A 17396-nucleotide genomic window follows, 5' to 3' on the forward strand; every position below is an offset into this window, starting at 1 on the left:
TATCCACTCCACATCGCCCCTTTACCCACTCCACATCGCCTTATTATCCACTCTACATCGCTCCCTAACCCACTCTACATCGCCCCTTAACCCACCTTACATCGCCCCTTTACCCACTCCACATCGCCCCTTTACCCACTCTACATCGCTCCCTTATCCACCCTACATCGCTCCTTAACCCACTCTACATCGCTCCTCTATCCACTCTACATCGCTCCCTAACCCACTCTACATCGCTCCTGAATCCACTCCACATCGCTCCCTAACCCACTCTACATCGCCCCTTTACCCACTCTACATCGCTCCCTAACCCACTCTACATCGCCCCTCTATCCACTCTACATCGCCCCTTTATCAACTCCACATCGCTCCCTAACCCACTCTACATCGCTCCCTAACCCACTCTACATCGCTCCCTAACCCACTCTACATCGCCCCTTATCCACTCCACATCGCCCCTTTGACCACTCTACATCGCCCCTTAACCCACTCTACATCGCTCCCTAACCCACTCTACATCGCTCCCTAACCCACTCTACATCGCCCCTTTACCCACTCTACATCGCTCCTTTATCCACTCTACATCGCTCCTTTACTTCCTCCAAGCCGAAAAAAAGAAGCTTTCTTGCCTTGTTAAATTAAATTGTTAAATTAAGTTATCTCATCTTATAGTGTGCTATGTGGCTACGTGCCTAGGGCCGGTTTTCGTGTTTGCGGGGCTAACGCCTCACGCTGAAACCGGTTGCGGGATCCACGCCGGTCCATTGCCGGACGTCACTGGTGCCATCCATGCGGGCATCCATCCAGTTTGGGCTTGAGGGTCTTCTACGGAATCGTAGTCTTCTTTCGGCTTCATATCCCTCATCACTATTTTATGTGTTTCTTGGATCACTACCCTTTGTATGTGGGCTTCCATGCGATCCGATATGCCCAGGTCCCGTCTATACTTGCTGTGTTCTTTCGTCACTATTCCCTCCCACGTCATAACGTAGGGGATAACCCTGATCTTGGTGTGCTGGTTAAACTGTCGCGCCTTGAGGTCCTCAATAAGGTCTTCATACTTCTGCTTCTTGAACTTCTCCGTATCCACTAGGTTGTCTTGATTGGTGATTCCTATCTCCACGATGGTTATGGTGTTCCTCCGCCGATCCGCCAGGATGATGTCTGGCCTGTTGTATTCCTTAGTCTTCTGAGTCTTGACCGTCTTGTCGTACGCGATCCATCCGTATTTTCCATGTACTTCACTCTCGATCTTGTGGGCGTCTATCTTCTCCTTGGGTAGTCCTATTTGCCTCCCGAGTACTGAGTGGACCCGTTTTGCTACCTCGTTGTGCCTCTTCGTATATTCTAGGTGTAGTAGTTTCTGGCACTTCGTCGCGAGGTGATCCACGTTCTTGCCGTTGTTGCATCTTGTGCATTTCTTGGACGAAGACATCCATTGCAGATTCCTATCCTGGACTTCCGCTACGTTCGCTTCTTCTTCCGGAGTGAGTATTCCACACGTCAGGTACAAGGACGACGCCTCAATGTCCAGCTTGGGGTCCTCACGCTTGGCATACAGAACCTTATGAGTTGATTTTACGTGCATTCTGTTGTACAGCCATTTGTTTTGGGCCACCCTGAGGTCCCTGAGGCTCTTGTCCGTAGTGTCCTCCATTCCGAATTCCATTCCATATCTTCCTTCCAGGTGCATCTTGATGTGAGATATGTGCGCGTATGTGTCGCGAAAATGCTGCATGATCGCAGCTCTCCTGGTTGACGTCACCTCGTCTGCTGAAAGCGTCAACCACAGTCGTAGCAGCATGGCTTCCGCTCTAAATACCATGCTGTGGAGCCCTCTCCCCATCTCTTTCCGGGGGAGGTAGAGCCTCTGTGTGTTCGCCCACTTCTTGTGTCCGTGCTTCGCGTTAATTATTCTCCGTACTGCCAGGTCGATCTTGTCGAAATGCGTGATGTCCATAGGGATCACGCCGATGTAGTAGTTGATGACGCTGAGGGCGTACTGGTTGATGGCCATCGAGAGGTTTTTCCCCGACAGCTTTGACGCAGCCAGTAGCTCCGTTCTCCTGCATATCTCCTGTAGTATTATGTCGAACATTCCGTCGCTTGTCAGTGAGTTTGAAGTCTCTGTGACTCCCAAGTACTTGTACGTTTCCGGGCCTTCCATCTGCTTGGCGATGCTGGCGCACGCCTCCGTGTTGGTTGCCGACTTGTCGCGGTTGATCCTGAGTCCTATGTCGTTGAAGAACTTCTCCACTTCTCGGCCCATTCCTCTCATCGTACTTTCCTCGTGGGCGAAGAACTTGAGGTCGTCAATATAGAGAAAGTGGTTTGTGGCGAATATCCTGCCGCCGGTCACGCTTAACTCCACCTTGGGGAAGATGCGAGTCAGGTGCCTGCTCAGCGGGTCCAAGCACAGCACGAAGAGAAGGGGCGATAGGCTGTCGCCTTGGAGAATGCCCCTCTCCACTTTCTTGTGCATGATTGTGTTCTTGTTCCACCGTATCTCTATATTCCACCTCTTGATCGTCTGCTTGATGAAGTTTGATAACCACCCTGGTAGGTTAAGGTTGTCGATAACCCTTGCCAGGTACGCGTGGTCGATTGAGTCGTACGCCTTCATGACGTCGACCCACGTTGCAAGTAACTTCCCCTTGTGCTTCTCGTTGAGCGCGATGTTCGCTAACGCGTGCTCCTTTGCACCCTGTACGTTGCTCCTCGTGCCCATCTGGTTCTCGGACCGTAGTCCCCTGCCATCGACTTCTCGCTTAAGCGTCTCCGTGGCACAACGGGTAGTTAGCTTGTATAGGTTGGACATGCAAGTGATCGGCCTGTACTGTGCGGCGGACTTTGGTTTCTTGTTCTTCGGTAGTAGGTACGTGATCCCACAGTAGAACCAGTCGTCCTGCACTTTGCCTTGCTGGCATGCCTCCTCTACTAGCCTGTAAATGACTCTGTGAAGGGACGTGAGCCATTTAATGTAGTAGTTGTAGATCCCATCCGCACCGGGCGACTTCCAGTCTCGCAATTTCTTGACGATCGTGACGAATTCCTCGTATGTGGGAAAGCCTGCCTTGTTCTCTGCCGGTGGTCTTTCGACCAGATATCCTTCACCGTTGTGCGGTGCGTTTGGCTTCACCCACATTTGCGCCCAGTACTCTATCATCATCCCCTCGTTTATCGCCGACTCGTCCGCGTCCTGCTTGTTCTCCAGTGTCCTGTAGAAGTGTCCCGTGTAGAGCTCGAACATGCGGTTGTCGTTGTACAACTCCTTCTTGAACTTGGCGTTCTTGAGTTTGTCCTGCTCCTTTTGGAGCTCCTCTTGAGTCCTGCTGATCACGTATGACAGTTCCTGCGGCTTGTCCGCGATCATGTTGTACTTGTCCATTTGGCGATAAACGCGTTTCCTATCCTCCTTCTCCAGGGGGACCTTCTGCTTGTATTTCAGAAGTAATGCTCCTATCTCCTCCAGCTCCTTGATCCTCCTCTCAGCTGCCTCCTTCTTTCCCGAGGACGACGATGGTTTTGCGCTGTACTTGTCGTAGCAGTCCTGTGCCGTCTGATACAAGACGGCTAGCATCCCCATGTCAGTGACTGGGTTGTGCTTCACGTAGTTGTGGACCACTAGATCCAGCGACCTTATCGCCGTGAAGTCGAGGGAGTCCATGGTGTGTCTTTTGTTCTTTACTGTCCTAATCACACCAGGCTCCCTCAACCTCTGTGCCATGATCCGGTCGAAATCCTCCTGCAGGGCGTTGTATGAGTCGACGTCGTGCAGCGATGCTATTTCTCCAACGTCCGTCGGTTGGCTCCGCGCTGCTTTGGCGACTACCTGTCTTGCCATCTGCTCCACCTCCTTGTGGGTCTTGTGGAATTCGAAATGCTCGTTGGCATATTCCGCGAGGACTTTCCATCCTCCTCGTGGCATCCTCTGATACTTCGTCACTACTGCCTTGTAGACGTCCGGTACCCAATGACACCATGGTCCATCGATCTGACGCATGACACAGTGCAGGAACTGTAACTTGGCATTCAGCCTAGCGTAGTTCGGCGGCATTTGTGGCGTGTTCCCGGCCCGTTCAGCCTGCGGGGCGTGCCCTTCGGGTGCCCTCGGCAACGCAGCCGTCTCAGTGAGCGCCACCTCACTGGCGGTGCCCGGTGCTATACTGTTGTTTGATTCTCTCACAGGCCCGACTTGCTCAGGTTCCTCTTCGTCCACGTCCATAAAGTCATCCGACGATATGGAATACACGGTCGGAGAGCGGCAGCCACCGTTTCCGACAACCTCCCCTGCCGGTGGCTGCAGGGTAGACAGTGTCTGCACACACACGGGTGCGCGTTCCGAGGAACTCGGCCCGGCGTTGCAAACCACGACAGGCGGCGTTTGAGCCGTGTTTCCTGTCTTTTTGGCCTTCCGGTTGTTACCCTTTTGGCCCTGGGGACCGCCGTTCCGCGCTTTGTTTCCAGCGCCCTTCACAGCCGGAGTGGTTCCGGGCTGGTGTCGTTTCCGGCTTGCCTGCGGGATTGGCCGGCTTTCGCCGCCACGGCCGGCCCCCTTCGAATTTGTGGGTTTACCTTTAGGGCCCTGAACACCGCTTTGTACCGGTTTTCTGGATTCATGCCGCCTTTCGGGTTGCCGACACTCTCGGCGCCCCACGGTGGCAAGCGGAGCATCGATGTCCATCCCATCGGGGACGTCCACGTCAATAACCATGAGGTCTCCGTCCTCATCGATTTGACTGCTCAGCTGCACTTCTTGTGAGCTCTCCATTGGTACCTTGTTCGTCTATCCAGCGCGCCTGTGTGGCCGCCTTTCGCCTCGCGATGTTGCCGCTTTAATTCCACACTTTTGGCCTTCAATACACCCCCCAGTGACATCGGAAAAATTTCCTTTCTGTGATAAACCCGAGAAAACACGTTTCTCAAAGTTTCCCCCAAAATCACAGAAGATTCCAACTCCCGCTTTCTTGCCCCTTCAAATACTCTGATAAGGAGACTACTTGCCAGTTCTACCAGAGACTACGTGATGAGTCTAAAAATAAACCTGAAAAATCTGGTGAACTCACTGAACAAGAAAAAAAACTCTATTTAAATTTTAGCATTAATAATGATTCTCTAGAAAAGTGTAAAGAAAAGCACGCTAAATATCCCAAGTCCCAGGCTCTTAAGTCTGTTGAAGAGAAGATTGTCCAGCTTGGTGAATTGGCTGGGCAGCTTGGAAGATTTGTTGGTGAGAGTGAGAGTGTTAAGAAAGCCGTTGAGAATGCTATTAAAGCTGTAATTAACAGTAATGAAGAGCTTAAAAATGAATACTCTTCTCTTGTTACTACCCTTTCTGAGTCTGTCAACTCTGCTGGCAAGGCTGATGACACCGGTGTAATTGAGAAGCTTAGTGAAGCAGTTAAGAAAGAAATTGTTGAAATCAGTGCAGAAATTCAGCAACTTAAACAGCCTAAAAAGCTTTATAATAATCCTTCTACTTCCCCCTCTGCCTCTGCTGACTCAGCCAAATTGCAGTCCAAGTTGGACGCATTGGAGAAAGTGGAGAAGCTTTGTGGATTTTATGAGAATGTTAGTAAGTCGCCAAATGATCCTAAAAATCTTTTAGATAATTTATGTGACGGCCTCGAAAAATTCCTCGGCTTCAACAAAGATTCCAAAGGCTACACTGGCCAGGGCATTGTGTACTCCGACCTGGACAGGCTGTGTGACGCGGTGATGGGATTTTTGAGTGGTTTTCTCAGTAACATCCACAAGCATTTAGGGCAGCATAAAGGAGAAATTACAGAAGCTATTAAGTCACTTGAGCAAAATAAACACGCCGGTAAAAACGGTTTTAATGCTGCGATTGCGGAGGTGGTTAAAGGGGTGCGGGGGTATAATAAGGCAGTGGAGCAGTCTAATAAAAAGGTGAGTGAACCGATGACTCTCATACTTTCGCAGGTTGATGAAGAGTTCAAGAGAAGTGTAGCTGACATATTCCCGGAAAAAACGCTCTCAGCCGCCAAGAACGCCGACGTTTTCAATGCTGTAGACCAGATTAACGAGAAGCTTAGACATTGCCACCTGAGTGCTGAGAAATTTAATGGCACTTTTAATTTTGATAAACACAATAAAACGATATTAAATGCTGTCAATGACCTAAATCCTAATTTAGTTATTAGAGTTAAGAATTCACTTAGCAATGTTAAGCATGAGAGCGAGCGGCTTAAGGCCTTGTCAGGGAAGGAGAAGAGCGATTTGCGTGATATTTTGCATCACATTAGAGACATTTTGAGAGAGTGTGCCAGCTGTGTAAATGTGAAAATTAAGAAGGATGTTGAAAAGCTTGCCGATTATTTGAAAGAAAAAGTTGAAGAAATTCTGAAATCACTCGAAAGAATGAGAAGGAAATTGACAGATCATATTATGGAGCTAGGACGATGGTTTGAAACAGCGAACTCCATCATTAAGGTTGCGGAAAACAAGATTGCATTGCTATTGCAAGAAGCGGAGGGGTCGAATAAGAATCAGATTGAGACCGCTGCTGTCCTCATACGAGAGGAAGCCTCAGAGCTGTTTAAACGGTTCGAAAATTTGAATGCAAAATATTACGGCGTATTCAAACTGATCAAAGGAGAAAACGGGAAAGCTGACACCGACGGTGTTTTGAAAAAGATTAAGGAGCTTCCAGATCAGGTTAAGAGAGGCGTTTGGGGGTATAAATGGGATGACATGAAAATCGATCCTGTTTTGCAAGGGGCAATAGACGGGCTCAAAAATCAAATTAAATTAAATATTGAAGCATACGTTAAGGGTGAATTACCAAGTGAGCTGCAGTTGACGCTTACGAAGCTTACTGATAAAATCGCTAAACGGGATGATGTAAGAATTAAAACACTCGGACACCTTGATGAAGTGGTAAAAAATCTAGGAACTTACGCTCAGGATTTTCCGAATACATTCAAAGTGAAGCTTACGCAAATGGTCAGAGGCATTGTGGATGCCGAAGCTGTAATGTATTGGCTTGATGCGTATGTTAGGGGGAACACTGCTAGTGGAAATAGATTTACTGGGAGTATCGGGCTTAGCCAAAACGCCGATATAATCCTTCCCAACGTAACTAAAATAGTTGTCGATGAGGTAAACGCCAAGCTGATTTCAGTCAGCGGCAAAGAACCAACAGGTACACAAAAGACTGTGGATGGCAATTTGCTGGAAATTCATACATTCGTCGGTACCTACGCTGGTCAGGTGATGAATCAACTCGAAAGCACAGTGTCTGCAATTGAGGGCAAGCTGCAGGAGAATCAAGATTTACGTATGAACGATCCGTCTTCCTCCACGTACCAGTACTATCTCAAGCACGCAGTGACAACCATACTCACCGCAGTGCGATCTGCCGCTAACGGAGCAAAAGACGATGTGGAGATATTTATGTCAATGTCCAACATCGCAGAAAAATTACAGAAGGCAATACGAGATGTCAAAAATCTTGGCAGTAATATGAAGGATGCTGTATACCAGAGTAGTTCGGGACAACTCGGCACTCTTGGGCAGTCGATCAAAGGTGATGTGGGCACTGCAGCCACTAACAATGAAGTGGAGAAGCAACTCGAGACGCTGCTCAAAACAATGGGAGAGAAAGCAGTCGCTAAGCTTCAAAGTGAGCTCAAAGCCCCCGTAATCGACAAACTTGAAGGAATTAGAAATGATGTTGACGATCTCGTCAATGCTGCAAATAAATCGCAATCTGCGCTGTTCAACAAAGCCCAGGAAGTCACCTCCCATGTTGCTTCTCTGTGCCACGCTATCAAACAGGCGGCGGGAGATCTAGATCCAGATGGTTTAAAAAACAAACTAAAAGATTTGACGAATCTTATCAATACGAATACAGCGGAAATTAACGGTAAGACATATAAAGGCCTTAATAAGATCCACACTGACCTGGGTGAACTTAGAAATCTCCTGTTGAGTGATCCGATCCAAAAGGTACAGCAATTCATAAAAAAAGAAGTCACATTAGTAAAAGCGCAAATCGTCACGGATCTTCATCGAAGCGTCAATAATGAAGTGCAATCGGCCATCGAAAAACTCACCACCGAGGCGCGGAAGCAGTATGTGACGTCCGTCAAAGGCATGGTCACGGCTTTTGCAGAAAAGGTCCACACGGAACTCCATGAGTTGCCTGCTGCCATAGAAAGAGACAAACATATCGGATTCAAAGGGTTCATGGGTAAGATGGAAAAAGGGTTAGTTAGCAAAGTTAAATATATTAAAGATATAAATTCGTCATCGTCTACTCTACCATCTCCAGTTAGCAAAGCGGCGCGTATAGTCCGTGATGGTGTACGGGACTTCGTCGAACTCTTTGAAAAGCAAGAGGACATTGAAATACATAAAGACACGTTTCAGCAAACTAAGAATGACTTTAATAATCTACTTCGACACGTTGAATATACTCATCATTTTGACCATATGTTCACCATCAATCTAGATGACTTTGAAGGGGTGCTGAGAGCATTCACTCCTGAAATCATGGATGACCCACAGAGACATTTGTTAACGCCGCTGAAGCGTGGTCTGCTGACATTCGTTGATGAACTCAGCAAGCGGTACGTGAACAAGTACTCGGGTAAGAAAATCCAGTGGACAGATACCACTAATCCGAAGAAAGGTGAGGAACCAACAGCCGACGCAACCAACTGCGCTAAGGCATTCCTCACAACTTTGGAGATCCTGAGTAACGATTTCCATACGATGTTAACAGAATCTGTGAAATCGTGGAAAGGGAAGAAAATTAATACGTATGCAGATAATGTGTTCGGTTTGTGGTTAGAGGATCGTGGCTATAAAGTAAATGCTGTGGAAGGCGAGCAGACCGGTGAACTGCAAGACAACCAAAAAATGAGCGTGACGAGAATATACGATCTTCTCAACTATCCCATTGGAAGCGTTGCCAATAAAGGAGCGCAGCCGCAATGGGTAAATGACATTGCCCAGCACAAAAAAACTACCATGGAGCATGCATATGTAATCAACGTCGTCGACGTGCTACACTACCTTTACGGACAAACAAAGACATACTACGAGGTCTGTCACTCCCGCCACATCGAGAGACCTAAATCGCCATCATCCGTCTATCAAATGCTCGCGTGGTTGACTGGACTTCCGCACAATCGCGTGTTCCAAAAAGTATCGGTCGGAGACATTGGTGACCTGTTCGAGAAGCCTGATGAGGATAGCAAGGAAGCTGCTGACGGGCCTATCCCTGTTGTAGATGATGAAACATTAAAGGCACACCCAGATATCATCACAGCATCGAATCTATCAACAAACCTTCGTGACGTCTGCGTCTATGCCGAAGACGTCTTGATCGGCATCCTCGGCCATGGCCACGCGGACGGCATTTATGCCGTTGACTTCAACACTAACCCCGACGGTTTCTCCTATCCCACCGCCCCCGGTGCGTGCTTCGATATGCTGTGCGACGTGCTGAATCGGCTGTACCAACAACTCTTCTTCCTCTACGGCCAGTGCAGCAACGAGGAACCCTCCGTCAGTTGGCGTGACTGTTGGTACGGAAACCAAGTAGGCGGGTCAGCATGGAACTGCAACACCATGCAATGTCCTAACCAAAAGGGCAACCAAATACACAAGCAAAAGTGTAACCAAAAGTGTGACCAAACAGCTCAGTGCGGCATAAAATCGCCACTTCAATGCTTTTTAGAAGATGGTCTCCCCGGCTTTTTGCCACACTCCTTCAGCAAGCCGGGTTGTAAGCTGACATGTACGCTCTCCAACCATGGAGGTATCCCTTGCAGAACGCCAATGGGCTTCGCTGACATAAGTGTCACTGCCTCTCACAGGCAGACGGGAGAGTATCTCAAGAAAGTGCTTGAGGGCTTTTGCGGCAGTGAGTCCGCTCCACTAACCAAGCTGTGCGCTCAGCTGACGTGTCTCTTACAAAAGCCTCCGCAGACACTCGGAGACATCTTCGCGTTCTACTATGGCTATATCACAGATTACACCGGCGGGTTTTATGGAGTAAAAGCATCGCAGACGCATACGCAACAAGCATTTAGAGAGGCTGTCAACGCAGCATATTTTGGAACGCAATATGGAGGCCTTGATCCAAGTATATTGCTTGATAATCGTTCGCACCGTGACGCGCATTCCAAGGGCGATTTGATCAGCATAAGCAGCTGTACGTCTGCGTCAGTAGTACCTTGTGGTCTGTATGTTAAATCGCTGACGCAGGAAATCACTAGGTATTACTCCGCCGAACACAAGGCCAATCACCTGTCGTGGATAGTCTATATCACGGAGACATTCTGCGATCTGCTTAAAAAATTATATGATGACTGTTGCAAGAAATGTGGACCAGCCGGAAGTAAGTGTCATGTGAAAAGCTGTGTCGAAAACTGCCGAGTCAAATACACTGATTCAACAGGGAAGCCTACGACTCTATCCCCTACCCACAACCATTCGGCAAAATGCAAATCAATCGTCACGTGCCGTGATACTCACCCTACCCTGTACAGATACGGTTTTACCTTCGGACATCCATGGGGACTTAATGGCTCTGGTAATAATGAAGGGGCTAAAAGGACTTGCAGAGATTTTTGTGAAGCGTTGAAAAAGATGCTCGGTGAAAATTCGGTTCTTATTCAATTACGACATCAAATTGATAAGTTCCTCTGGGATATCAGAGAGAAATTCTCGATCACTGTATTAGCCCTCTGGCTCCTCTCTTTCCTGTACCTGCTCCACATCATGGTCATCCGCCTCGACCTGCTCCACATCAAATCTCACTTGCACTCACCATCATCGCATCGTATAGCTGCTCAATCACTACTCGCCGCAGCACGTGTTAACAAGCTTAACAAAGTGTTTTACCTGCAACCATAATCGTACTCACGTGTTCACTATCTACACTCACCTAGCATATCACCTACTCACCTAACCTACGAATTGTCATCTAATGTTTTGAATCACTCATTAATCGTTGTATGTGACTGTGTAATAGTTAACTAAAGTGGTGACCAATGTGCTGACCAACGTGGTGATCAAGGTGCTGACCAACGTGTTGACCAAAGTGTTGACCAAAGTGCTGACCAAGGTGCTGACCAAAGTGCTGAACAATGCCATGACCAAAGTGCTGACCAATGCCATGACCAATGTGCTGACCAAACAACTGACCAAAGTGCTGACCAATGCCATGACCAGAGTGGTGACTAAAGTGTTGACCAAAGTGGTGACCAAGCACCTGACCTAAGTGCTGACCAATGCCATGACCAATGCCATGACCAAAGTGCTGACCAATGTGCTGACCAATGCCATGACCAAGGCGCTGACCAAAGTGTTGACCAATGTGTTGACCAACGTGTTGACCAATGTGCTGACCAAGGTGCTGACCAAAGTGTTGACCTAAACGCTGACCAATGTGCTGACCAGAGTGCTGACCAATGCCATGACCAATGCCACGACTAACGTGGTGACCAACGTGCTGACCAATGCCATGACCAATGCCACGACTAACGTGGTGACCAACGTGGTGACCAATGTGCTGACCAATGTGCTGACCAAAGTGTTGACCTAAGTGGTGACCAATGCCATGACCAAAGTGGTGACCAATGCCATGACCAACGTGGTGACCAACGTGGTGACCAATGTGCTGACCAATGTGCTGACCAAAGTGCTGACCAACGTGCTGACCAACGTGTTGACCGATGTGTTGACCAACGTGTTGACCAACGTGTCAACCAAGGTGCTGACCAACGTGGTGACCAACGTGGTGACCAAGTTAGTGGTCACGGCAGCGATGACATGGTTACGGCAGCGATGACATGGTCACGGCAGCGATGACATGGTCACGGCAGCGATGACATGGTAACGGCAGCGATGACATGGTAACGGCAGCGATGACATGGTCACGGCAGCGATGACATGGTTACGGCAGCGGTGACATGGTCACGGCAGCGATGACATGGTCACGGCAGCGATGTCTTGGTCACGGCAGCGATGACAGTGGTTTCGGCAGCGATGTCTCGGTTACGGCAGCGATGACATGGTGACCAAGCATCTGACATAAGTAGTGATTATCATCCACTCCACATCGCCCTTAACCCACTCTACATCGCCCTTAACCCACTCTACATCGCCCCTTTATCCACTCTACATCGCTGCCTAACCCACTCTACATCGCCCCTTTATCCACTCTGCATCGCCCCTTAACCCACTCTACATCGCCCCTTAACCCACTCTACATCGCCCCTTATCTACTCTACATCGCCCCTTTACCCACCCTTCATCGCCCCTTTACCCACTCCACATCGCTCCCTAACCCACTCTCCATCGCCCCTTTATCCACTCTACATCGCCCCTTTACCCACTCTACATCGCCCCTTAACCCACTCTACATCGCTCGAATTACCTCGCCATAATACCGCTATGACCTCCATTAACCATTATAATAACTTGTGCCTTGTCACCCTTCCCTTCCCTTCTTCCACCTCTTGCCACTGCCCTGACCATGTGCCGCCTAGGGAGCTTGACATGAAATTTGCAGAAATTGATAAGCTTTAAAATACCTTAAATAATAACCTTACTAACATCCATACTAACCTTTGTGACGGCCTCGAGACTTTCCTCGGCTTCAACTCTGAATCAAAAGGCTACGACGGCTCTGGCATTGTGTACTCTGACCTGGATAGGCTGTGTGACGGGGTGGTGGCGTTTTTGAGTGGTGTTCTCAGTAACATCAAAGAGCATTTAGGGCAGCATAAAGAGACAATTACCGATGCAATTAAGATACTTAACGAGAAAAAACACGCCGGTAAAAAAGGTTTTAGTGTTGCGATTGCGGAGGTGGTCGAAGGGGTGGGGAGGTATAATAAGGCAGTGGAGCAGTCTAATAAAAAGGTGAGTGAAAAACTTAATAGCTTTACAGGTGAATTAACGCTTCTTAAAGAAGCTTCAGACAAGATCCTACGAGAGCATGATGATTCACGTCAGAAGATAAATTACAAGGACCAGCAAGTTGAAGATGCCACGAAGCAAATTGACGCGAAGCTGAAAGAATTTCAGCAAAGAGCTGAACAGTTCACTAGTGACATAGATACCACTGTAGCTGATAATGAACTCAAAAAATCAATTGTAGAGCTTAATGATAAGTTGCGTGATAAGCTTGACAATGTTCGTGCGACCGTTGCGTATGAGAGCGAGCGGCTGGAGACGGTGCGTGCCAAACAGCAGAGTGAGTTGGATACAACTAAACAGTACATTAGTCAAACACTCAGCAGTTTACAGGTGAATGTAGAGTGTAACATACAAGATCAGGTTAGAGCCTTGCTGGACTACCTGACTAAGGAAGTCCGACCGATATTGGCCAAACTGAAACAAATCAATAATTCACTTCAAATTTGCCTCAAGCATTTGGGGCAATGGATCGACAATGCGAAGGATGCCATCACGACAGCAGAGACGCAGGTGAATAAAATATTGGAGTGTATCGACGAAGGCTCTTTATATAAATATCCTAACCAAATCACGCAAGCGGCCCAGCAGATCGAAGCGTCGACAAGCATACTACACGGAAAATTTGAGGAGTTGAGAAACCAATATAATGCAGTAGTTACGAAGGTTAAGGGACCGGAGGGAGATGGGAAAGGAGAATGCGCGGTGAAGAAGCTAAAAGAGCTGGAGGAAAACATGATTGTGCCACATCAGTTTAGTGTGTTCAACCAAACAAGTGGTGAATGGGATGTGTCTACGGTGATTAAGCCACTTATTGAAAAAATTAAAAAAAACGTTGGGAATTACCTGGAACATTTGAAGGAGGCGTTAGTGGCGGGTATGACAGCGCAGAATGGGCTTGTTGTGACATCAAAAAAAACACCTGGTTTGGATGCCATGATAAAAAAGCTTGGTGAGAACAATTTGAAAAATAAATTGGGAACGTTTGGAGTGTTGTTTACCACGGCACAAATAGCAAATGAAGCAGGCAACCTTGGATATTGTTTTGAGATTGTCTTAAACTATCTAAATTCAATAACGACAATGAGCAATTCAGGTTGGAATACATTTGCAGGCAGAGCCGGTACTACATTGAAATCATCGATGCAAGAGAAGGCCGCGGGCATAGAACCAGATATCGGCACTCTTTGTAATGCTGCCGCAATTACCGGTGCAGCAAAACTGCAGAAGGAGGTTACTGTTATCGTTGAGAAGTATCTTGACGTAATTAATAAATTGGACGGCACCCTGGAAGGCAACGCAGAGGTTGAGAAAGTCGCGCTGCAAACACATGCTCAAGATGTAATGAACAAGATAAAAAGTCTGTGCAAAGATATCAGGAACGTTACCAGTGAGGACCCCGATAGCGCGAAAGCAAAATTATTTGAACTGAAAACGAAGTACTTTGCGGATTCCGAGCTTGCCACAAACAGCATCAATAAGATTCATAGCGAGCTGGGTCATTTGCGAAGTGATCTAGAGTCCGGCCCTATCAAAGCCGTTGAAAAATTCCTTAAAGATGCCGAAGTTACTGAAAAGCACTACGTTCAAGCTATGCAACGTTACCTCAAGACACAAGTGAACGTGGCCGAAACAGCCCTGACAACCCACGCCCGCAGACGGTACGTTGACTCCATAAAATGGCTACTGGAGCAGTTTGTGGAGAAAGTAAAGCTGGAGTTGTCAGAATTACCAACGCAAATCGAACACGACCAGCACATCGGCCTGAAGGGGTTCATGGAGGCGTTCAACGGCAACGACTCCGGCGACAACGTGAACAGGCTTCTTAGTAACTCCGACATTCCAACTCTGTGCCGTAGCCTAGAGACATTCTTCGCACCAGTTAAATCGTACATCGACAGCGAGATCAACCGGCTTGACGAGGAGGAACATAAGAAGCATCCCTCACTCCCCAGGTCCCAGGATCCGTATACCTCTAAACTCACCAAACTCTATGCCGCCCTTAGCGGACTGATCAGCCATGTTTACACCTCCAACAAATACGACCGCGATCTCCCTACCAAGCTCGACGATCTCACCGCCGCCGTTGCCGACTTGACAACGGACGGCTTCCCCAACCCGGTCACTGCCATGCTGCAAGGTGTCTCCGGTGGCTGCCGGGAGTTGGTCGGCGCGCTGGGCAAGGTGTATATCTCGAGGTATGATGGCGCAAATGTTAGGTGGGAGCACGATGAGAAGGCTGTAAACAATTGCGCAAAAGCGTTTTTGACCATCGGGCCGGCATACTTCCACGGTCTCCACCATCTGTTCTACAAGGGCGCTACGGAGTGGACGGATTACAAAGTTACCGGCAACGCAAAAAGTGCCCGAAAGGCGGATGAATTGAAAAAGTATTTGCAGGAGGAGGGGTATGACATCGATCAGCTGAAGGATCAAACCGGTAAGGAAGTCGCCCTCAGAATGAGCAGAGGATTCGCTCGTTACCAATCTTTCAACGAGAACCCAGAAAACTTGGGAACCTACAAAGAATACCTGGCGCATTACAGAAAATACGAAGGTCTACTGTCGAGACTGTTCTATTACCTGGACGCCTACAATCACGTCGGTCACCTCGTTGTTCATCCTAGACCTCGGCATCCCTCTTCCGTGTTCGACATATTGCTTTGGCTCAACGGGCTTCCGTATAACCCGGTGTATCACGCATTATCCTACGACGGTTTCAGTGGCCTCTTCGAGAAGGAGGAAAAGATAGGCGACGCCACCGCCGACGATGACGGTCCGACTTTCGAAGGTGAGGAAGCAGACACCCTGCCAGCCTACCCGAAGGACATCACAGCCGCGTCGCTGGCCGACAAACTCACCGAAGTCACCACCTACGCAGAAGACGTTTTGCTATCCATCCTCGGCTACGGGCATAATGACGGTATTTACGCCTGCGATTTCTACACCAACGCGGGCAAGTTGGCATATCCGTCCAGCGCAGCTAAGTGTCTAGATGTATTGGTGGAACTGTTGTACAGACTGTTCCATCAGTTGCGCTTCCTGTACGAGCAGTGCAGTAATTCGACGCAATACAGCGGATGGGCGGAGTGTTGGTATGGGCAAGGTGTTGGCGGCTCAAGTTGGAAGTGCAATGAGAAGCAGTGTGCTGACCAAAACTGCAAGCAAATAGCTGACCAAACAGCTAACCAAACGTGCAAGCAACACCCTAAGTGCGGTGTTAAGTCACCGTTACAATTCTTTTTGGAGGATGGTCTTCCCGGTTTCCTTCCTCATCCGTATAACAAGGCTGACTGCAAGCTGTCATGTTCAGCACCAAACCATTTCGGCAAGCCTTGCAAAACGCCAATGGGATTTGCCGACATCAGCATCACGGCGTCGCATACAAGCAAGGGTTCGAGACTGTACAAAGTACTGAAGGAGTTCTGTGGCACTCCGTCCTCACCACTCACTGTACTCTGCTCCTCTCTAGTATGCGTACTAGGTAGACCGCCGCAGACTCTGGGTGACATGTTTGCGTTTTATCACCTGTTTATAACAACGTGGAATGACGGTGGTAAGAAGCACAAGAAAGAGGCTTTTGACGAAGCAGTGACCAAAGCCAATCTGCAACGCCCATATGACGAGTTGAATGTCGCTTCTGTATTTAACTCTAGTCACTCTGGGAAATCAAAGACGCATACATCAGGTGACCTTATCAGCCTCGTATGTAGCTCTAAAACAGCGGCCACGTGCGGTAAATACTTGAGTCCCTTGAGTAATGATATCAGTGCCACATTCTCGTTTAAGCACGCTGATAAATACGTTTCGTGGATGGTGTATCTGACAGAGACTTTCTACATCTTGCTTCAAAAAATGTATGAGGAATGCAACTCTAAATGTGGCGGTGCCACGCCTAAATGCCGTGTCGCTAAATGTCCGAAGAAATGTAAGGCAAACGAGAAATCGCCAGGATCTACGCATCACTCGTTGTGTGATTCCATAATAAACTGCCCATCTACATCGTCGGTTTTGTGCACATACGGATTCACTTTAGTGGACCGCAAGAAGCTGAGTGGAACCGATGATGTGGACTACAAGAGGACGTGTAACGATTTGTGCAACGCATTAAAGAAAGTTCTCGACGGAGAATCCGTATTGATGCAACTGTTCCACTCTATTGACAAATTCATATACACAATCCGTTTCCCCTTCATGACACTAACCCTCGCACTCTGGCTCCTCTCCTTCCTCTACCTCCTCCACATCATGGTCATCCGCCTCGACCTCCTCCACATCAAATCGCATCTACATAGTCCCTCGAGTCATAGGATAGCCGCTCAATCACTCCTCGCCGCCGCACGTGTCAACAAGCTTAACAGGGTGTTTTACCTGCAACCGTAATCGTACTCACGTGTTTACTACCTACACTCACCTAGCATCACCTACTCACCTAACTT

At 48.3% G+C, this 17396-nt stretch overlaps 3 protein-coding genes across 3 annotated transcripts; 2 read left to right on the forward strand and 1 right to left on the reverse strand.

The window, feature by feature from the left end:
- Positions 1 to 727: 727 nt before the first annotated feature.
- Positions 728 to 4771, reverse strand: BBBOND_0200010 (hypothetical protein, conserved; the record flags this gene model as incomplete). The annotated part of the gene is made up of 1 exon (XM_012911576.1): positions 728 to 4771. One exon carries the CDS (start codon positions 4769 to 4771, stop codon positions 728 to 730), a length of 4044 nt encoding a protein of 1347 aa, XP_012767030.1.
- A 947-nt stretch (positions 4772 to 5718) lies between these two features.
- Positions 5719 to 10890, forward strand: BBBOND_0200020 (hypothetical protein; the record flags this gene model as incomplete). The annotated part of the gene is made up of 2 exons (XM_012911577.1): positions 5719 to 5910; positions 5944 to 10890. The coding sequence occupies 2 exons, from the start codon at positions 5719 to 5721 to the stop codon at positions 10888 to 10890; spliced, it is 5139 nt and encodes a 1712-aa protein (XP_012767031.1).
- Positions 10891 to 12781: 1891 nt separating this feature from the next.
- BBBOND_0200030 (hypothetical protein) lies at positions 12782 to 17340 on the forward strand (the record flags this gene model as incomplete). Its single annotated transcript, XM_012911578.1, has 2 exons — positions 12782 to 12817; positions 12850 to 17340. The coding sequence occupies 2 exons, from the start codon at positions 12782 to 12784 to the stop codon at positions 17338 to 17340; spliced, it is 4527 nt and encodes a 1508-aa protein (XP_012767032.1).
- Between the last annotated feature and the right edge of the window lie 56 nt (positions 17341 to 17396).

Source organism: Babesia bigemina (genome assembly GCF_000981445.1).
Source record: "Babesia bigemina genome assembly Bbig001, chromosome : II".
Classification (NCBI taxonomy): Eukaryota; Apicomplexa; class Aconoidasida; order Piroplasmida; family Babesiidae; genus Babesia; species Babesia bigemina.